The sequence below is a fragment of the Hyla sarda genome, unplaced genomic scaffold (assembly GCF_029499605.1).
Source record: "Hyla sarda isolate aHylSar1 unplaced genomic scaffold, aHylSar1.hap1 scaffold_213, whole genome shotgun sequence".
Taxonomy (NCBI): Eukaryota; Metazoa; Chordata; class Amphibia; order Anura; family Hylidae; genus Hyla; species Hyla sarda.
The window spans coordinates 316,681-339,359 of NW_026608795.1; the positions used below are offsets into that span (position 1 = coordinate 316,681).

General features: G+C 49.6%; 1 protein-coding gene across 3 annotated transcripts in view; it reads right to left on the bottom strand.

Moving 5' to 3' along the window:
• Positions 1-22,679, bottom strand: part of TNS1 (tensin 1) — a gene marked incomplete at its 5' end in the record, with an annotated part of 189,221 nt that overhangs the window by 61,275 nt on the left and 105,267 nt on the right. For all 3 annotated transcript variants that reach the window (XM_056552937.1, XM_056552936.1, XM_056552938.1), the window contains 3 exon segments: positions 1,641-1,736; positions 8,486-8,561; positions 8,944-9,143. In XM_056552937.1, the coding sequence (XP_056408912.1) occupies positions 1,641-1,736; positions 8,486-8,561; positions 8,944-9,143 (372 nt within the window).

The following is a 22,679-nucleotide window of genomic DNA, read 5'->3' on the forward strand; positions in this document are numbered from 1 at the left end:
ACTGGACCTCAGGAGCTGCAGGATTCGTGTCTTATACATATTGGGTCCAATAGATTCCCCGTGGGGAAATCCAATAATACCCTCATTTCCCATATACTTGTTTTATAACATTCCCATAAGCTTTATTCATTATCTACACAGTGAGTATACAGCATCTTATAAAAGTATATGGGAAATGAGGGTATTATTGGATTTCCCCACAGGGAATCTATTGGAACAAATTAACTAAATTAAAGGGGTATTCCAGGAAAAAACATTTTGTTTTATATCAACTGGCTCCAGAATTTGTAAATTACTTCTATTAAAAAATCTTAATCCTTTCAATAATTATCAGCTGCTGAAGTTGAGTTGTTCTTTTTTGTTTGGCAACAATGCTCTCTGCTGACATCTCTGCTTGTCTCGGGAACTGCACAGAGTAGAAGAGGTTTGCTATGGGGATTTGCTTCTAAACTGGGTGGTTCCCTTGACAGGTGTCATCAGAGAGCACTTAGACAGAAAAGGACAACTCAACTTCAGAAGCTCATACGTACTGAAAGGATGACGATTTTTAAATAGAAGTAATTTACAAATCTGTTTAACTTTCTGGAGCCAGTTGATATATATAAAAAAAAGTTTTTTCCTGGATAACCCCTTTAACCCTCCATATACTGGTCTCGACCAGTTATGGTGAAGGTGTTATACATATGGCACTATATAGTAGTTTTGTGTGGGCTGTATATGGCGGTGTTACTTTGGCACTATATATGGCGGTATTATTATGAGCCTCATGTAATAGCATTATTTAGCACTATGCAATAGTCTGCAGGATTTTTGCTCTGTATGTTACAATACAAAACTACAACTCCCAGCATGCATCTGTCAGGACAAGCTTTATGGAAGTTACAGTATTTTGGGAACAATTTCAGTGACAGAGTTTACAGGGTCCATCTGCTGTGTGCGTCCTGGGTATATACGGCAATAGTTTGTGTCTGACAACGCTGTCACATTCTCCAGGGTTTCCGGCTTCACTACAGTAAAGCGTTACATGATCCCAGCAGAATTCAAGAACATGGATCAGACTTTCCATGGCGCAGAGCCAGCGGCCATCATGTCTGACAATGGACTTACACAGGACTGCTGATCTGGAGCTTCAGCCGGGACTGGAACTTATCAACAGGACAAGAAATGATGTAAACCAAGAAGAAACAAAAGTGCTCTGCACTCACCGCTAAATGCTGGTTTAATGGCTTCCATCTCGGGCTGTTATGGCTCAGAGCGCCCCACGCAGTCCTGCTCGCTGTAACAGCGCGAGATGGAAGCCATTTCACCAGCATTTAGCGGTTTCTTCTTGGTTTCCATATTGGTGATTGCTATTCACTCTGTTCTAGCCGCCGCTGCTGGAGATTATTTGGCTACTTGTTCAGTTGCTGCTTTGTCCTGCTGAGGGTCTACGTTTATGGGGTATCGGTGCCACTTTCTTTGGTTTATCACTAGGACAAGAAATGACCAGGGGAATCTCTGTGGAGACATGGAGTATACTGGGAGAGTTCAGCCCTGAAGCACCATGGTGTGTGTGTATATATATATATATATATATATCATACAGAGGCATCATTACTGCCCCATCCTTTACGGTGTACGCGGCCTTTGTCACCACTCACCTCCCGACTGCTGCAGCAGGATGTCCCCTGGGTTGTGCGGCTTTAACCCCAGAGCTGAAAGAGGAGTTTTGGCCAATCCTGGAGGAGAACGAGCCACTAGGGGGAGAAACACAGGATTAGTGAAGAGAATGAAAACTGTATAAAATATATAAAGATGTATATGTGTCCCAGAGATCATCCCCCCTGAGATCAGACACTGCTGTGAGGCCACTAGGTTCTAAAACCAATATGGCGAGGATCAGAAGGGAGTCACACCTATGTCTGTCCTCCTATACAAAGAGGGTTACAGGACACAACCTCTAGGGGCGCTATAACAAGATGGCTGCAGTGGTTGTCACCTTCCTCCACCATAAAGCATTACACCACAACTATCAATACCGTAGTGCCAAGTTATTATGTGATGTGCCACACACTCAGCTCTGCTACATGGATCTGCACGGGTGGTTATATATAGAGCACTTGTTGTATATGCTTCGCCATCGCTGCGCTGCCCTTAATAGGCCAATTGTGGAGAAGAGAAGGGAAAGTTATTCCGAGGATGTAACATGGAAGAAGGAGCCGCTCCAGACATTCTGCTCTGTTCCTGACACAATGACTCTGTTCTTCAGCCTCAGGAATGTTTCCAGTCAGAGAACACGGAGAGAACGCGCCCACCCTCTCGCGTGTACAGCGCTCTCCTCTATGTTACACTCACATTTATGGCTACATTATGGGTTTTATTTAACAGAAGGGTCAAAAGATATAAAAACTCCTTTGCTGCTTAGGGAGGTTTACTGTGTTATATATTTTTATTTCAGATGGGAAGAGTGAAGGGGTAATATGATCGGGGTCTTTCACTTCACTGCTCAGGGTGCCCCCTGCTGGTCAGGCTCTAGTTCTACCATGTGATGGATCAGTAGATGAGACCATTATGGACGGTGTTTGGTTCCCTCTCTGGGACCGTAGGGCAGCACTATCTATATAAGTCTCCGCAGAGGCTGATAACACAACATTTACCAATTATTGTCACTTTAAAGTAAATCAGTTGTTACATTGTTGCATAAACCAGCAGTGAGTGTGATACGTTATTAGTGAACGATATCATCCGCCTGTTCTTATGTGTAAACTGTTATGATCCGGAGGTAAATGAAGGAGGGGGGTGCAGCGGCAACTTCTCTCCCGCTCTATGAAGCGGCATGCTGGGAAGAAGAGATCTGGCTGCCTGTAATCCACCCCCCCCATACATGTGCATGCTCACTTTAGTAAAGTGTGCATGTGTTTTGATTGAGAAGAGGGAAGAAAGCCGCTGCTAGACACAGCTTATCTCTGCGGAGAACAAGAGCATCAGGTGGGTTAAATACAATATGTCTGACCCTTCACTCCCATATGCAGGACACTGTGTTGTATGGGGTCTACAGACTGCTGTGTAGGGTACTATGTGTTGTATGGGGGTCTACAGACTGCTGTGTAGGGTACTATGTGTTGTATGGGGGTCTACAGACTGCCGTGTAGGACACTATGTGTTGTATGGGGTCTACAGACTGCTGTGTAGGGTACTATGTGTTGTATGGGGGTCTACAGACTGCCGTGTAGGGCACTATGTGTTGTATGGGGTCTACAGACTGCTGTGTAGGACACTATGTGTTGTATGGGGTCTACAGACTGCCGTGTAGGACACTATGTGTTGTATGGGGTCTACAGACTGCCGTGTAGGACACTGTGTGTTGTATGGGGTCAACAGACTGCCGTGTAGGACACTATGTGTTGTATGGGGTCTACAGACTGCCGTGTAGGGTACTATGTGTTGTATGGGGGTCTACAGACTGCCGTGTAGGGTACTATGTGTTGTATGGGGGTCTACAGACTGCCGTGTAGGACACTATGTGTTGTATGGGGGTCTACAGACTGCCGTGTAGGGCACTATGTGTTGTATGGGGGTCTACAGACTGCCGTGTAGGACACTATGTGTTGTATGGGGGTCTACAGACTGCCGTGTAGGGCACTATGTGTTGTATGGGGTCTACAGACTGCTGTGTAGGACACTGTGTTGTATGGGGTCTACAGACTGCCGTGTAGAGTACTATGTGTTGTATGGGGGTCTACAGACTGCCGTGTAGGGCACTATGTGTTGTATGGGGGTCTACAGACTGCTGTGTAGGACACTGTGTTGTATGGGGGTCTACAGACTGCTGTGTAGGACACTATGTGTTGTATGGGGGTCTACAGACTGCTGTGTAGGGCACTATGTGTTGTGTGGGGTCTACAGACTGCCGTGTAGGGCACTATGTGTTGTATGGGGGTCTACAGACTGCTGTGTAGGACACTGTGTTGTATGGGGGTCTACAGACTGCCGTGTAGGGTACTATGTGTTGTGTGGAGGTCTACAGACTGCCGTGTAGGGTACTATGTGTTGTATGGGGGTCTACAGACTGCTGTGTAGGGCACTATGTGTTGTATGGGGGTCTACAGACTGCCGTGTAGGGCACTATGTGTTGTATGGGGGTCTACAGACTGCTGTGTAGGGCACTATGTGTTGTATGGGGGTCTACAGACTGCCGTGTAGGACACTATGTGTTGTATGGGGTCTACAGTCTGCCGTGTAGGACACTGTGTTGTATGGGGGTCTACAGACTGCTGTGTAGGGTACTATGTGTTGTGTGGAGGTCTACAGACTGCTGTGTTGGGCACTATGTGTTGTATGGGGTCTACAGACTGCCGTGTAGGGCACTATGTGTTGTATGGGGTCTACAGACTGCCGTGTAGGACACTGTGTTGTGTGGGGTCTACAGACTGCCGTGTAGGACACTATGTGTTGTATGGGGTCTACAGACTGCCGTGTAGGGCACTATGTGTTGTATGGGGGTCTACAGACTGCCGTGTAGGGCACTATGTGTTGTATGGGGGTCTACAGACTGCTGTGTAGGACACTGTTGTATGGGGGTCTACAGACTGCTGTGTAGGACACTGTGTTGTATGGGGTCTACAGACTGCCGTGTAGGACACTATGTGTTGTATGGGGGTCTACAGACTGCCGTGTAGAGTACTATGTGTTGTATGGGGGTCTACAGACTGCCGTGTAGGGCACTATGTGTTGTATGGGGGTCTACAGACTGCTGTGTAGGACACTGTGTTGTATGGGGGTCTACAGACTGCTGTGTAGGACACTATGTGTTGTATGGGGGTCTACAGACTGCTGTGTAGGGCACTATGTGTTGTGTGGGGTCTACAGACTGCCGTGTAGGGCACTATGTGTTGTATGGGGGTCTACAGACTGCTGTGTAGGACACTGTGTTGTATGGGGGTCTACAGACTGCCGTGTAGGGTACTATGTGTTGTGTGGAGGTCTACAGACTGCCGTGTAGGGTACTATGTGTTGTATGGGGGTCTACAGACTGCTGTGTAGGACACTATGTGTTGTATGGGGTCTACAGACTGCCGTGTAGAGTACTATGTGTTGTATGGGGGTCTACAGACTGCCGTGTAGGGCACTATGTGTTGTATGGGGGTCTACAGACTGCTGTGTAGGACACTGTGTTGTATGGGGGTCTACAGACTGCTGTGTAGGACACTATGTGTTGTATGGGGGTCTACAGACTGCTGTGTAGGGCACTATGTGTTGTGTGGGGTCTACAGACTGCCGTGTAGGGCACTATGTGTTGTATGGGGGTCTACAGACTGCTGTGTAGGACACTGTGTTGTATGGGGGTCTACAGACTGCCGTGTAGGGTACTATGTGTTGTGTGGAGGTCTACAGACTGCCGTGTAGGGTACTATGTGTTGTATGGGGGTCTACAGACTGCTGTGTAGGGCACTATGTGTTGTATGGGGGTCTACAGACTGCCGTGTAGGGCACTATGTGTTGTATGGGGGTCTACAGACTGCTGTGTAGGGCACTATGTGTTGTATGGGGGTCTACAGACTGCCGTGTAGGACACTATGTGTTGTATGGGGTCTACAGACTGCCGTGTAGGACACTGTGTTGTATGGGGGTCTACAGACTGCTGTGTAGGGTACTATGTGTTGTGTGGAGGTCTACAGACTGCTGTGTTGGGCACTATGTGTTGTATGGGGTCTACAGACTGCCGTGTTGGGCACTATGTGTTGTATGGGGTCTACAGACTGCTGTGTAGGACACTATGTGTTGTATGGGGTCTACAGACTGCCGTGTAGGGCACTATGTGTTGTATGGGGTCTACAGACTGCCGTGTAGGACACTATGTGTTGTATGGGGGTCTACAGACTGCCGTGTAGGACACTATGTGTTGTATGGGGGTCTACAGACTGCCGTGTAGGACACTATGTGTTGTATGGGGGTCTACAGACTGCCGTGTAGGGCACTATGTGTTGTGTGGGGTCTACAGACTGCCGTGTAGGGCACTATGTGTTGTATGGGGGTCTACAGACTGCCGTGTAGGACACTATGTGTTGTGTGGGGTCTACAGACTGCCGTGTAGGACACTGTGTTGTGTGGGGTCTACAGACTGCCGTGTAGGACACTATGTGTTGTATGGGGGTCTACAGACTGCCGTGTAGGGCACTATGTGTTGTGTGGGGTCTACAGACTGCCGTGTAGGGCACTATGTGTTGTATGGGGGTCTACAGACTGCCGTGTAGGACACTATGTGTTGTGTGGGGTCTACAGACTGCCGTGTAGGACACTGTGTTGTGTGGGGTCTACAGACTGCCGTGTAGGACACTATGTGTTGTATGGGGGTCTACAGACTGCCGTGTAGGACACTATGTGTTGTATGGGGGTCTACAGACTGCCGTGTAGGGCACTGTGTTGTATGGGGGTCTACAGACTGCTGTGTAGGACACTGTGTTGTATGGGGGTCTACAGACTGCTGTGTAGGACACTATGTGTTGTATGGGGTCTACAGACTGCCGTGTAGGGCACTATGTGTTGTATGGGGTCTACAGACTGCCGTGTAGGACACTATGTGTTGTATGGGGGTCTACAGACTGCCGTGTAGGACACTATGTGTTGTATGGGGTCTACAGACTGCCGTGTAGGACACTATGTGTTGTATGGGGGTCTACAGACTGCCGTGTAGGACACTATGTGTTGTATGGGGGTCTACAGACTGCCGTGTAGGGCACTATGTGTTGTGTGGGGTCTACAGACTGCCGTGTAGGGCACTATGTGTTGTATGGGGGTCTACAGACTGCCGTGTAGGACACTATGTGTTGTGTGGGGTCTACAGACTGCCGTGTAGGACACTATGTGTTGTATGGGGGTCTACAGACTGCCGTGTAGGACACTATGTGTTGTGTGGGGGTCTACAGACTGCCGTGTAGGGTACTATGTGTTGTGTGGGGTCTACAGACTGCCGTGTAGGGTACTATGTGTTGTATGGGGGTCTACAGACTGCCGTGTAGGGCACTATGTGTTGTATGGGGTCTACAGACTGCTGTGTAGGGCACTATGTGTTGTATGGGGTCTACAGACTGCCGCGTAGGGTACTATGTGTTGTGTGGAGGTCTACAGACTGCTGTGTTGGGCACTATGTGTTGTATGGGGTCTACAGACTGCCGTGTAGGGCACTATGTGTTGTGTGGGGTCTACAGACTGCCGTGTAGGGCACTATGTGTTGTATGGGGGTCTACAGACTGCCGTGTAGGACACTATGTGTTGTGTGGGGTCTACAGACTGCCGTGTAGGACACTATGTGTTGTATGGGGGTCTACAGACTGCCGTGTAGGACACTATGTGTTGTGTGGGGGTCTACAGACTGCCGTGTAGGGTACTATGTGTTGTGTGGAGGTCTACAGACTGCCGTGTAGGGTACTATGTGTTGTATGGGGGTCTACAGACTGCCGTGTAGGGCACTATGTGTTGTATGGGGGTCTACAGACTGCCGTGTAGGGCACTATGTGTTGTATGGGGGTCTACAGACTGCCGTGTAGGGCACTATGTGTTGTATGGGGGTCTACAGACTGCCGTGTAGGGTACTATGTGTTGTATGGGGGTCTACAGACTGCCGTGTAGGGCACTATGTGTTGTATGGGGGTCTACAGACTGCCGTGTAGGGTACTATGTGTTGTGTGGGGTCTACAGACTGCCGTGTAGGGTACTATGTGTTGTATGGGGGTCTACAGACTGCCGTGTAGGGCACTATGTGTTGTATGGGGGTCTACAGACTACACTTGTTTCTATTCGGCACTTCTGGCTCTGCTACATCTATAAACAGCTGCCTCAGCAGGATTTCGTTACCATTTGGCTACCCCTAGAGAGATGCGTTACACTGCCATGTGGATACATTGTGGATACCCTGTGACCAAGTTGGATACAAATGGCTGAGCCATCGCTTTACAATCAGGAGCAGATTCTTGGCCCATGTTACGGGAACAGCGATCAGGAGGAAATGAAACAATAATTGGAGAATCGTCCGAGAGAGAAAATGACTGGAAAGGAGAAATCAGATTAAAGGAGCCCTCCAACCGGAACGGACACTGAGGGGGTGGGGCATGACAAAAAAATCCAACACCCCCTCCAGCCCTGCACAACACAGTGGGGTCATAAGTCCGGTGCCGTGTTTCCCGCTGTTCCCGGCTGTGTGATTTTTGGGCACAGTATCATTGATTTGGGCCATTTAAACTTTTCTGCCCCAAAATGTCTCTTTCCAGCAGATATGAAGTGATTATTTTTGCACCCAAAATGCCAGATTTCCTTTTAAATTCCATGTATCATATCATTTTGTTGGGTATTTAGGTTTTTCCAGGGAAATATCTTCTCTTTGCCTCAAAACCAAACAAAAACGCAACAAATGGCGAAAAGTATCAGGAAGTTTCATAAATTTCCCTAATGTATGGATGACAGAACCAGATGGGAGGGGGAGGGTCTGTGCCCGGCGCTGCGCTCCTACCTGTGCCTGTCGGGCTGGTGGCGGTGGGCGGGACCTCCATCTCTTCGAAGGCCTCCTTATAGCTGTGCAGATGTTGCTGAAAATGGAGCAAAATGGAGTCAGAATGGCTGAAAATCATCTCGGAACCGTCCGCCGCAGATTCTATATTCTATAACATTTATCTCCAGACGTTAATCCCCAGAATCCCCCAGAAATATTCGCAAGTATTTTCTGTCAAATAGTTTAGTTTGATCCATTTTCCAGAAAACGGGGTGATAAACCAATATGGCCACCTACCAGTGTCCACAGGAGTCATCACTCAGCTTTCCTAGGCAACAAATAGCAAATTGTCAAGTGAAAGTGGAGCTGGAGCCTGTGACCGGAGAGACGGTCAAGAGTGAGCGAGCTGGCGGCCATATTGGCTGTAACCCAGCTTTCCGAGGAACAGATAAGACAATGGTTGTTTTTGCAGCCTTTACCTCCTTCGGTCTCCCCCCTGGATTGGCCGCAATGGTGTTGAAGACTTCTGGTGAGACGCATCGTACGGGGGAGCGCACTTTGGTGGGGCTGGAGGGGGTGATGTGGTCGGTGGCATTGTCGTCATACTGCCCCTCACTGGTCGTCCTCCTGCGGGTCACACATACGATCTCATCCGGAGTCTTGTCACGGGTCTGTACACCTGAAAAACACAACAGAGTCACAAGGGGCCCAAACCCCCCGGGGGCTCAGCTCTGGCCCCCCATAGACATCACGTTCTGCACTTGTTCTCTACATGCAAAAAAATCCCCAACTCTGTGCAAATCCCAGCGATAAAGCAGGTTCCTCAATATGTGGCATCACTACAAGTCCCATCATGCCCAAACAGCTGAGGGCTGCACATAGAAGATGCCAAACACTATCAGGATATGAGGTTGGGGAATACTGCTGTATAGGAGCTGTCATGGCGGCCATGTTGTTTGTGGTCACCCAGCTGTTCAGCCATGTGACAATGATGAGCGACACCTTCACCTCACATAAGGGGATATAAAGATAACAGAGGGGTCCCCATAGTCCAGCCCCCCATTACATCTCGCTCTGGAGGACATGGCACATGGACTCATTGCTCCCCCCCCCAGACATCCGGCAGCCACATCCTTGTTGGATCAGCTGATCTATCTCGTCAGGACGCTGTTCACACCAGGAAATTTCTGTGCACCCACCATCACCTCGGCCTCAGAGGAGACCACCCCGGGGAGGGGCCGCATTCCTTCCCAATAAAATCAAATAGACGCACAAAGAAATCAGTGTTGTCGTCTCTGCGCACAAAGGGAACGCCGAGTGGTTTACTAAAAAATGTTCCGTGGCGGATTCCTAGCAAAACATAATAAAAACTAATAAGAATGAATCAGCAAAGGGGATCCCAAGCTCCTGACATCTGGCCACTGGGGCGTTTATATGGGGGCGCTCCTTCACAAGGGCGTTTATATGGGGGCGCTCCTTCACAAGGGCGTTTATATGGGGGCGCTCCTTCACAAGAGCATTTATATGGGGGCGCTCCTTCACAAGGGCGTTTATACGGGGGCGCTCCTTCACAAGGGTGTTTATACGGGGGCGCTCCTTCACAAGGGTGTTTATATGGGGGCGCTCCTTCACAAGGGTGTTTATACGGGGGCGCTCCTTCACAAGGGCGTTTATATGGGGGCGCTCCTTCACAAGGGTGTTTATACGGGGGCGCTCCTTCACAAGGGCGTTTATACGGGGGCGCTCCTTCACAAGGGTGTTTATACGGGGGCGCTCCTTCACAAGGGTGTTTATATGGGGGCGCTCCTTCACAAGGGTGTTTATACGGGGGCGCTCCTTCACAAGGGCGTTTATATGGGGGTGCTCCTTCACAAGAGCGTTTATATGGGGGCGCTCCTTCACAAGGGTGTTTATACGGGGGCGCTCCTTCACAAGGGTGTTTATACGGGGGTGCTCCTTCACAAGGGCGTTTATACGGGGGCGCTCCTTCACAAGGGTGTTTATACGGGGGCGCTCCTTCACAAGGGTGTTTATATGGGGGCGCTCCTTCACAAGAGAGTTTATATGGGGGCGCTCCTTCACAAGAGCGTTTATATGGGGGCGCTCCTTCACAAGAGCGTTTATATGGGGGCGCTCCTTCACAAGAGCGTTTATACGGGGGCGCTCCTTCACAAGGGCATTTATATGGGGGCGCTCCTTCACAAGAGCGTTTATACGGGGGCGCTCCTTCACAAGGGCATTTATATGGGGGCGCTCCTTCACAAGAGCGTTTATACGGGGGCGCTCCTTCACAAGGGCATTTATATAGGGGCGCTCCTTCACAAGAGCGTTTATATGGGGGCGCTCCTTCACAAGAGCGTTTATATGGGGGTGCTCCTTCACAAGAGCATTTTTATGGGGGCGCTCCTTCTCAAGGGTGTTTATATGGGGGCGCTCCTTCACAAGAGCGTTTATATGGGGGCGCTCCTTCACAAGAGCGTTTATATGGGGGCGCTCCTTCACAAGGGCATTTATATGGGGGCGCTCCTTCACAAGGGCATTTATATGGGGGCGCTCCTTCACAAGAGCGTTTATACGGGGGCGCTCCTTCACAAGGGCGTTTATATGGGGGCGCTCCTTCACAAGAGCGTTTATACGGGGGCGCTCCTTCACAAGGGCGTTTATACGGGGGCGCTCCTTCACAAGGGTGTTTATACGGGGGCGCTCCTTCACAAGGGTGTTTATATGGGGGCGCTCCTTCACAAGGGTGTTTATACGGGGGCGCTCCTTCACAAGGGCGTTTATATGGGGGCGCTCCTTCACAAGGGTGTTTATACGGGGGCGCTCCTTCACAAGGGCGTTTATACGGGGGCGCTCCTTCACAAGGGTGTTTATACGGGGGCGCTCCTTCACAAGGGTGTTTATATGGGGGCGCTCCTTCACAAGGGTGTTTATACGGGGGCGCTCCTTCACAAGGGCGTTTATATGGGGGTGCTCCTTCACAAGAGCGTTTATACGGGGGCGCTCCTTCACAAGGGTGTTTATACGGGGGCGCTCCTTCACAAGGGTGTTTATACGGGGGTGCTCCTTCACAAGGGCGTTTATACGGGGGCGCTCCTTCACAAGGGTGTTTATACGGGGGCGCTCCTTCACAAGGGTGTTTATATGGGGGTGCTCCTTCACAAGAGCGTTTATATGGGGGCGCTCCTTCACAAGAGCGTTTATATGGGGGCGCTCCTTCACAAGAGCGTTTATACGGGGGCGCTCCTTCACAAGGGCATTTATATGGGGGCGCTCCTTCACAAGAGCGTTTATACGGGGGCGCTCCTTCACAAGGGCATTTATATAGGGGCGCTCCTTCACAAGAGCGTTTATATGGGGGCGCTCCTTCACAAGAGCGTTTATATGGGGGTGCTCCTTCACAAGAGCATTTTTATGGGGGCGCTCCTTCTCAAGGGTGTTTATATGGGGGCGCTCCTTCACAAGAGCGTTTATATGGGGGCGCTCCTTCACAAGAGCGTTTATATGGGGGCGCTCCTTCACAAGGGCATTTATATGGGGGCGCTCCTTCACAAGGGCATTTATATGGGGGCGCTCCTTCACAAGAGCGTTTATACGGGGGCGCTCCTTCACAAGGGCGTTTATATGGGGGCGCTCCTTCACAAGAGCGTTTATATTTGGGCGCTCCTTCACAAGAGCGTTTATATGGGGGCGCTCCTTCACAAGGGCGTTTATATGGGGGCGCTCCTTCACAAGGGCATTTATATGGGGGCGCTCCTTCACAAGAGCGTTTATACGGGGGCGCTCCTTCACAAGGGCGTTTATATGGGGGCGCTCCTTCACAAGAGCGTTTATATTTGGGCGCTCCTTCACAAGAGCGTTTATATGGGGGCGCTCCTTCACAAGAGCGTTTATATGGGGGTGCTCCTTCTCAAGGGTGTTTATATGGGGGCGCTCCTTCACAAGAGCGTTTATATGGGGGCGCTCCTTCACAAGAGCGTTTATATGGGGGCGCTCCTTCACAAGAGCGTTTATATGGGGGCGCTCCTTCACAAGAGCGTTTATATGGGGGCGCTCCTTCACAAGAGCGTTTATATGGGGGCGCTCCTTCACAAGAGCGTTTATATGGGGGCGCTCCTTCACAAGAGCGTTTATATGGGGGCGCTCCTTCACAAGGGCGTTTATATGGGGGCGCTCCTTCACAAGGGCATTTATATGGGGGCGCTTCTTCACAAGAGCGTTTATATGGGGGCGCTCCTTCACAAGGGCGTTTATATGGGGGCACTCCTTCACAAGGGCGTTTATACGGGGGCGCTTCTTCACAAGAGCGTTTATATGGGGGCGCTTCTTCACAAGGGCGTTTATACGGGGGCGAACTTTCACAAGGGCGTTTATACGGGGGCGCTCCTTCACAAGGGCGTTAATACGGGGGCGCTCCTTCACAAGAGTGTTTATATGGGGGCGCTCCATCACAAGTGTTTATATGGGGGCTCTCCTTCACAAGAGCATTTATAAGGGGGCGCTCCTTCACAAGGGCGTTTATATGGGGGCGCTGCTTCACAAAGGCATTTATATGGGGGCGCTCCTTCACAAGAGCATTTATATGGGGGCGCTCCTTCACAAAGGCATTTATATGGTGGTGCTCCTTCACAAGAGCATTTATATGGGGGCGCTCCTTCACAAGGGCGTTTATACGGGGGCGCTCCTTCACAAGAGCATTTATACGGGGGCGCTCCTTCACAAGAGCATTTATACGGGGGCGCTCCTTCACAAGAGCGTTTATACGGGGGCGCTCCTTCACAAGAGCATTTATACGGGGGCGCTCCTTCACAAGAGCATTTATATGGGGGCACTCCTTCACAAGAGAGTTTATATGGGGGCACTCCTTCACAAGAGAGTTTATATGGGGGCACTCCTTCACAAGAGTTTATACGGGGGGCACTCCTTCACAAGGGCGTTTATACGGGGGGCGCTCCTTCACAAGGGCGTTAATACGGGGGCGCTCCTTCACAAGAGCATTTATATGGGGGCGCTCCTTCACAAGAGCGTTTATACGGGGGCGCTCCTTCACAAGAGCGTTTATATGGGGGCGCTCCTTCACAAGGGCGTTTATACAGAAGCGCTCCTTCACAAGGGCATTTATATGGGGGCGCTTCTTCACAAGAGCGTTTATATGGGGGCGCTTCTTCACAAGGGCGTTAATACGGGGGCGCTCCTTCACAAGAGCGTTTATATGGGGGCGCTCTTTCACAAGGGCGTTTATACGGGGGCGCTCCTTCACAAGAGTGTTTATACGGGGGCGCTCCTTCACAAGAGCATTTATATAGGGGCACTCCTTCACAAGAGCGTTTATATGGGGCGCTCCTTCACAATGGCGTTGATACGGGGGCACTCCTTCACAAGAGACTTTATATGGGGGCGCTCCTTCACAAGGGCGTTTATACGGGGGCGCTCCTTCACAAGAGACTTTATATGGGGGCGCTCCTTCACAAGGGCGTTTATATGGGGGCACTCCTTCACAAGGGCGTTTATATGGGGGCGCTCCTTCACAAAAGAGTTTATATGGGGGCGCTCCTTCACAAGAGCGTTTATATGGGGGCGCTCCTTCACAAGGGCGTTTATACGGGGCGCTCCTTCACAAGGGCGTTAATACGGGGGCGCTCCTTCACAAGGGCGTTTATATGGGGGCGCTCCTTCACAAGGGCGTTAATACGGGGGCGCTCCTTCACAAGAGCGTTTATATGGGGGCGCTCCTTCACAAGAGTGTTTATACGGGGCGCTCCTTCACAAGAGTGTTTATACGGGGGCGCTCCTTCACAGGAGCGTTTATATGGGGGCACTCCTTCACAAGAGCGTTTATATGGGGGCGCTTCTTCACAAGGGCGTTTATACGGGGGCGCTCTTTCACAAGGGCGTTTATACGGGGGCGCTCCTTCACAAGAGCATTTATATGGGGGCACTCCTTCACAAGAGCGTTTATATGGGGGTGCTCCTTCTCAAGGGTGTTTATATGGGGGCGCTCCTTCACAAGAGTGTTTATATGGGGGCGCTCCTTCACAAGGGCCTTTATACGGGGGCGCTCCTTCACAAGAGCATTTATACGGGGGCGCTCCTTCACAAGAGCGTTTATATGGGGGCGCTCCTTCACAAGAGCATTTATATGGGGGCGCTCCTTCACAAGGGCGTTTATATGGGGGCGCTCCTTCACAAGAGAGTTTATATGGGGGCGCTCCTTCACAAGAGAGTTTATATGGGGGCGCTCCTTCACAAGAGCGTTTATATGGGGGCGCTCCTTCACAAGAGCGTTTATACGGGGGCGCTCCTTCACAAGAGCGTTTATATGGGGGCGCTCCTTCACAAGAGCATTTATATGGGGGCGCTCCTTCACAAGGGTGTTTATATGGGGGCGCTCCTTCACAAGAGAGTTTATATGGGGGCGCTCCTTCACAAGAGAGTTTATATGGGGGCGCTCCTTCACAAGAGAGTTTATATGGGGGCGCTCCTTCACAAGAGAGTTTATATGGGGGCGCTCCTTCACAGGGGCATTTTTAGGCAGCACTGGCTGGAACCCAGACCGGAGATATCGGAGACGCCAGACATAATGATGTTCGCTGCCATAAAATAAGAACGTAATTGCTCCAACACCAGGGTGAGGTCAGGGGACCCCGTCATCTAAGGGGCCCGGGACCCTGCGTGTAACATCATGCCCGACTGTCTCCTTATGGGGCATAAATCTGGGTCACAGGACATCTGACCATAGCAGCCCTGTGCATGGAGCAAGAGACCCGACAATGTTAACTCCAAGATGGGTTTTTATGAACAGCAGCACAGAGTATTTCAGCAGTATGTGTTCCGGTTATTAGAACCAGCCAGGTTTTGGGGTCGCTCCTAGTGGATATGGTAACCGATCCCAGCTCCACCATATTCCCTCCTAATTTTATTTCTTTTATGTCCGGGGCAGAGAGATAACAATCTAATATCATACGGAGGGCTGGTGACGGGGCTGCGGGGGGCCGATCTGATGAATAATAATGTGGCATTTCCAGGGAATGAATAGAATAGAATGTGGCGTTTGCTCCGGGGGTGTCCTGTAATGTCGCCCGGGGGAGGGGGTGCTGGCACGGAAATGGGAACGGGAGATGTGCAAGATAAGAAGATGGAGGCAGCAGAATGTCAGCCAGCAGAGTTATTACAGCTGTTAACCCTCCGCAGCCCAAACCTGATGGAGGCCTCTCAGATTGAGCTGTGACGTCCTTACTGGTTATTGCTGTCAGTGAATAGATACATCCTGGAGTTCAGGACAGGAGAGAGAATGGCGCTGCGCACAGTATCTGTACTGATACACTGGAACAAAGCCATTAGGCCTCAGTCAAGGTGATCTTCAGGGAAAGAATGAAGAAATCCATAAATAATGAGAAGACAAAATATTCTGAATGATGAAGGGGGAGATTCCAATGTTAAGGGAATTGTTTTATTTGCAATTAACTAATACAGGGTTTCCCAACCAGGGTTCCCCCAGCTGTTGCAAAACTTCAACTCCCAGCATGCCCATATGGCCTTTGGCCCTCTGGGCATGCTGGAAGTTGTAGTTTTGCAACAGCTGGATGGGCACAGTTTGAAGACTACTGCACTGGGATGAGATGAGAGGAAAGCCTTGATTTACCATTCAGGGAAAGCGTGGATCCTCTAGAGGAGACAGACAGGCCTATGACTGTCTGGGCATGCTGGAAGTTGTAGTTTTGCAACAGCTGGAGGAACCCTGGTTGGGAAGCACCGGTCTAATGTAAGGTTTAGGACTGTAGAGTCTGAGCTCAGATCACCGACCACTTCTGATCATCACCCCCATCATGTCTTACAGATCCCATAGGGGTTGTCTCCCTGCACAGAGGCGTTATGCTCGGTCTGTATTGGGGTCAGTCTTTACTATATGAACCATGAAGATCAGGGTGAGTGATGCCGCAGACTGAGGCCTCAGCGGGTGACGTCCCGGATGGAGTGAGATATGGAGGACAATGGGCATTTTTGGCACCTACGATGCCCTGTATCTGGTGTCTTCATGGGGGCGGAGGCCGGGAGCGTTTTATTCATCTACAAGTCCTGACTGGTCCAACCCCACCAACACTCCAGTGTCTGAACACGACTCTGCAAAGCTGAGGGCAAATCCTCTGAGATCAAAAGAAGATGCATTGTTCTCCAGCCAAGGGTGAAATGGAGCCTCGTACATGAGGAGGAGAGTGTGCAGCTCCTACAGGAACATTATCACATTATAATCTACGGTACACACAACATGTTACGTGTGACACTGGCAAGGTCATACCTACCCTAGAGGCAGACAGTGGGACTGCTATGGGGAAAGGGGGCCCCACCCTGATTGCTTTCATTTTCTTTACTATTGGGCAAATACAAAGTTGGGAGGCTCCACCAATGCAGAGAACATGGGGAGAGGCTCCACCCATGAGCAAGCAAAGAGAGGCTCCACCCATGATCAAGCAAAGAGAGGCTCCACCCTTTAGCAGGCCAGGGAGGCTCCAGCCATGAATACAAGGTAGGAAGCTACACCAATGAAGATGGCTGTGAGGCTCCACCCATGAACAGACCAGTGGGGCTTCACCCATAAACAGATGAGGGGGGGCTCCATCCATGAACAGACCAGCGGGGCTCCACCCATAAACAGATGAGGGGGGGCTCCACCCATGAACAGACCAGCGGGGCTTCACCACTGAACAGATCAGCTGGGCTCCACCCATAAACAGATGAGGTGGGCTCCACCCATGAACAGAAGAGGGGGGCTCCACCCATGAACAGACCAGGGAGGGGGGCTCCAGCCATGAATACAAGGTAAGGAAGCAACACCAATGAAGATGGCTGTGAGGCTCCACCCATAAATAGACCAGGGAGGGGGGCTCCAGCCATGAATACAGAGTAGGAAGGCTCCACATGAAGCCGGTAACAATTAAGGGAGGTGGGGCTTAGACCTTGGGGATTGTTTTCATGGGTAAATTCTGTAATACTCATTCTCCTGATTCAAGACTGTGGGTGTAAGAACCTGTCCAGGACTCTCCACAGGGACCAACTGCATTGTTACCAAATGGAAACAGAGGAACCAGCTCGAGGGTAAATGAAAGGACCTGATGGGAGAACAACTACCATCGAAATCCAGTACTGGGTCCATCTTGATATTTACTAGAGCTCCTTCTACATCACTGGTATTTGAAAGCTGAGCAACAACTAATACAATCCCCAGAAGGGTAAACTACAGTATATTACAAAAAGACGAGAATTGGAGCAAGGACAGCAGGAAACATAGTGTCCCCCCAGCTCTATGACCTCACTAGGAACCAATGTTTGCTTTCTACTGATGACTATAAACAGTGCCACCCCTAAAGTAGGCCGCATAAGGTACTGCAGCCAATAACATAGAAAGGTTGATATTTATGACCTCATAAAATAGTTTACAATCTGATATGAGAATTCCAGCATCGTTCCCTTCGCCTCGGATGACCCTGTTCTGGATACAAGCCGATGCTGCTGCCGGTATCGGGAGGATGCGCTGTAAATGCACTAACATTGGAAATAAAGTCGTATCCTGCAGCATGTGGCATCAATATGGGCTCCTTGACGGAAAGCCAACATGGCGTAGGGTCTTCTCCTCTCACTATGTATCTATACCACCAAGGAAATTTAATGCAAAACTGAAGTGATAAAATAATAGAATAAGTCTGTCTGCTAAGTAATGAATGACCAGGGGGGTGCAAAACACACGCAGGAGTTTCTTAAAGGGGATCATCATTTTGGACCATCTCTTGGTTCTGCTGATAAAACTGATCATAGATTGGTCTCCTGCTAAGATCTCCAAGAATTAGCTACGATCTGTGGCTGATTAACAAAAAGTGTTTGACTTTCCTGCAGCGCCCCCACAGGCGATTTGAAGTATTACACCATGCCCATTGATCTGTCTAGTGCATGTCTCTGCAGAGTCCTCCAGAGTGTGAAGTTATTCTGATGCTGGATAACAGATGGGACCCTAAGCCTCTATTAACATATATCAGGTGACCTGATATCTATCACATGACTGAGACACTTTTGGGATCGGCTTTATTGTACACTCATCTAGATGTAGTGGGGAGCTGGGGACTTGTTAGTTGCAGTTGTGCAGCCTCCAGATCATATTTCCAGGTGTCATACATTGTAGCTCCGCCATCTTACCTGTCTATTGGATCCATAATGACTGAGGACGTTACACAAGACATTTCTCATAACATTATAAGAACATTGCTTTCAATCTCGAGCAGTGAAGTCAACACAATCCGATAAACAGAGCCACATCATAGAAAAAGCATGAAAGACAAGCGTCCCGCCCCGTGCCATCTGCCAGCTCATAAACCTCATGGTTAGAAGCAACAGCTCACACCCCACACGCCCCATGCCTTTACAAATAAGCAAAGAGAGGTCACCCCAAGTCTTCTCCTCCACCATATTATGTGGTGCTTTATTCTGAAGCGTGTTGTGCACACAGTCTGGACATCATGCCTGGTGGGCACCCGGGTACAGTATGGCGCCCACTCCCTGCCAGTTCAGCAGGTCAACTCTTGTTAGATGTTGTCAAGACCAATAAGAGGCGCCAGCTCCGGGCCCCACAGTTCTTGCCTTACCTTCATTTTCCATCATCAGGGAACCTAGAGCTGTGGGGGGCCCGAAACTAGTGCTCCAATAATACTCTGTCCATGCGGCCTCCACCGCGAGGAGCCTTCATACTATGAGACTTGGCACACCATGCGTAATGGAAAGGAGAGAGCGGACAGAACAAACCAGAGAAGGTGAAGGAGCGCTGGCGCTGAAGCGTGGGTGTATGAGGGGTGTTCATACTTTTGCCGATATTCCGGAGTTTGCTGTTGTACTCTGGGAGATTTAGATGAAAAGGTCAGGATCATGGAAGAGAACGGGGAGGAATAATCGGAACAGGAGATTCCCCATGAAGAAGAAACAACAAGAACATGGACAAGACAGAACAAATGGAGAAAGTAAACAGAATGGTTAGATGATGGTGGAGTCATGATATGGAGGTCAGCGCAAACAGCCGGTAGGGAGGAAAACAAAAATCAATGTGTCAATAAACAATACACAAAGGATACAAACACATCTGTAGATAATGGTCAAAGAGGACTCAAGGGTTATATTACATGAAGAATGTTTATCTAGTACCCTGACAGACCTCAGCTCGTAGATCATCACACGTCTCCCATTGATGAAGGATATCTATGTAGTACCTTGCTGGGACTTTCCACTTCACCATAGACATTACTGTGGCTCCTATGGAGAGGGGCCACCTCCATTGTCTATTGGTTTGTACACATTAATAGGATCCTTGTCCATAGTCACAATAAGAGGACCTTAGCTTTAGGGTCATATTACAAGTATCCCACTGATGGGTGCGATAAGGCGACCAGTACATGTACGGTACAAGATCTGAGACATCTCCTATGTTCTGTGATATTTGGGCTGTGGATTTGGAATTATTGATAACAAATGTAAATATAGGTTGGCGTACAGTCTATTTTGCTGCCCACAACAACTGATATCTTTGAATCTCCATTGTTGTCTATAGATGCAGCATATACATTAACCACCACCTTCATATGGAACAACTGGGAGCCAAAAGTGATTGTAAGGATGGCGCAATGTAGGTCATGTGATGCCGGTGTCTGGGGGTTTGTGTGGGTGCGGGGGGATTATTGGATCTGGCCACAATAACACTGGAGCTGGCACTGCCGACTTCCTGAATGCCCACAGGAGATGTGAACGTGTCAGTCACCTCCAGGAGGAAACAACCAACACTACAACAAGGGATTTGTTTCAACGTCTGCAAGAAATATTCCCATATAAAGACATTTTATGCCTCGAGAGGTGCAGACAGATATGTTGTTATATTCTCCGCAGAGGTGTGGTCAGCGTCCCAGATGCCCCCAAATAACCACAAGACCAAAATCCCTGCCCAATACCAGAACATACAGAAAGCCTTACAACGGGGAACAGCGTCTGCGAGTGATACAGCAGAGATCTCCAACCTGTGTAAAAATACTATAGCCCAAGGCTGTCAGGACATGCTGAGGGTTGTAGTTTTTTTTTAACACCTGGAAAGCTACAGGTGTACTTGTTGAACTAAACAGTGGATAACATATATATCTATGTGTACAGATGTAGCAGAGCTGATCTTGTCATGTGACAGCTGCAGCTTGTTTGGGTCATTCTGTTATATATGTAAACTGTATTTGTAATAAACATTGGTTAAAAAAATGTGTATATCTTTGGGTGAAAAAATGCTGTCCCTGCAGCTATAACCTATGTGCAGAGGGTAAGTACAGGAAGTAAGGACAGGACAAGCAAGGTTCTGTACACTGAGGACAAGCAGGGCTCTGTACACTGAGGAGAAGCAGAGCTCTGTACACTGAGGACAAGCAGGGCTCTGTACACTGAGGAGAAGCAGAGCTCTGTACACTGAGGAGAAGCAGGGTTCTGTACACTAAGGACAAGCAGGGCTCTGTACACTGAGGAGAAGCAGGGTTCTGTACACTAAGGACAAGCAGGGCTCTGTACACTGAGGAGAAGCAGGGTTCTGTACACTGAGGACAAGCAGGGCTCTGTACACTGAGGACAAGCAGGGCTCTGTACACTGAGGACAAGCAGGGTTCTGTACACTGAGGACAAGCAGGGCTCTGTACACTAAGGACAAGCAGGGCTCTGTACACTGAGGACAAGCAGGGCTCTGTACACTGAGGACAAGCAGGGCTCTGTACACTGAGGACAAGCCGGGCTCTGTACACTGAGGACAAGCCGGGCTCTGAACACTGAGGACAAGCCGGGCTCTGTACACTGAGGACATGCAGGGCTCTGTACACTGAGGAGAAGCAGGGTTCTGTACACTGAGGACAAGCAGGGCTCTGTACACTGAGGACAATCAGGGCTCTGTACACTAAGGACAAGCAGGGCTCTGTACACTGAGGACAATAAGGGTTCTGTACACTAAGGACAAGCAGGGCTCTGTACACTGAGGACAAGCAGGGCTCTGTACACTGAAGACAAGCAGAGCTCTGTACACAGAGGACAAGCAGGTTTCTGTACACTGAGGACAAGCAGGGCTCTGTACACTGAGGACAAGCAGGTCTCTGTACACTGATGACAAGAAGGGCTCTGTACACTGAGGACAAGAAGGGCTCTGTACGCTAAGGACAAGCGGGGCTCTGTACACTGAGGACAAGCAGAGCTCTGTACACTGAGGACAAGCAGGGCTCTGTACACTGAGGACAAGCAGGGCTCTGCACACTGAGGACAAGCTGGGCTCTGTACACTGAGGACAAGCAGGGCTCTGTACACTGAGGACAAGCGGGGCTCTGTACCTGAGGACAAGCGGGGCTCTGTACACTGAGGACAAGCAGGGCTCTGCACACTGAGGACAAGCTGGGCTCTGTACACTGAGGACAAGCAGGGCTCTGTACACTGAGGACAAGCAGGGCTCTGTACACTGAGGACAAGCAGGGCTCTGTACACTGAGGACAAGCAGGGCTTGTACTATAGACAGTAGTATGTGGTCTATGTATGGCGGTATTATATTGTACTATAGACAGTAGTATGTGGGCTGTGTATGGGGGGTATTATATTGTACTATAAACAGTATTATCTGGGCTGTGTATGGCGGCATTATATTGTACTATAGACAGTAGTATGTGGGCTGTGTATGGTGGTATTATATTGTACTATAAACAGTAGTATGTTGGCTGCGTATGGCGGCATTATATTGTACTATAGACAGTATTATCTGGGCTGTGTATGGCGGCATTATATTGTACTATAGACAGTAGTATGTGTGCTGTGTATGGTGGTATTATATTGTACTATAGACAGTAGTATGTGGGCTGTGTATAGCGGTTTTATATTGTACTATAAACAGTAGTATGTGGGCTGTGTATGGCGGTATTATATTGTACTATAGACAGAAGTATGTGGGCTGTGTATGGCGGTATTATATTGTACTATAAACAGTAGTATGTGGGCTGTGTATGACGGTATTATATTGGTACTATAGACAGTAGTATGTGGGCTGTGTTTGGCGGTATTATATTGGTACTACAGAAAGTAGTATGTGGGCTGTGTATGGTGGTATTATATCGTACTATAGACAGTAGTATGTGGGCTGTGTATGGCGGTATTATATTGGTACAATAGACAGCAGTATGTGGGC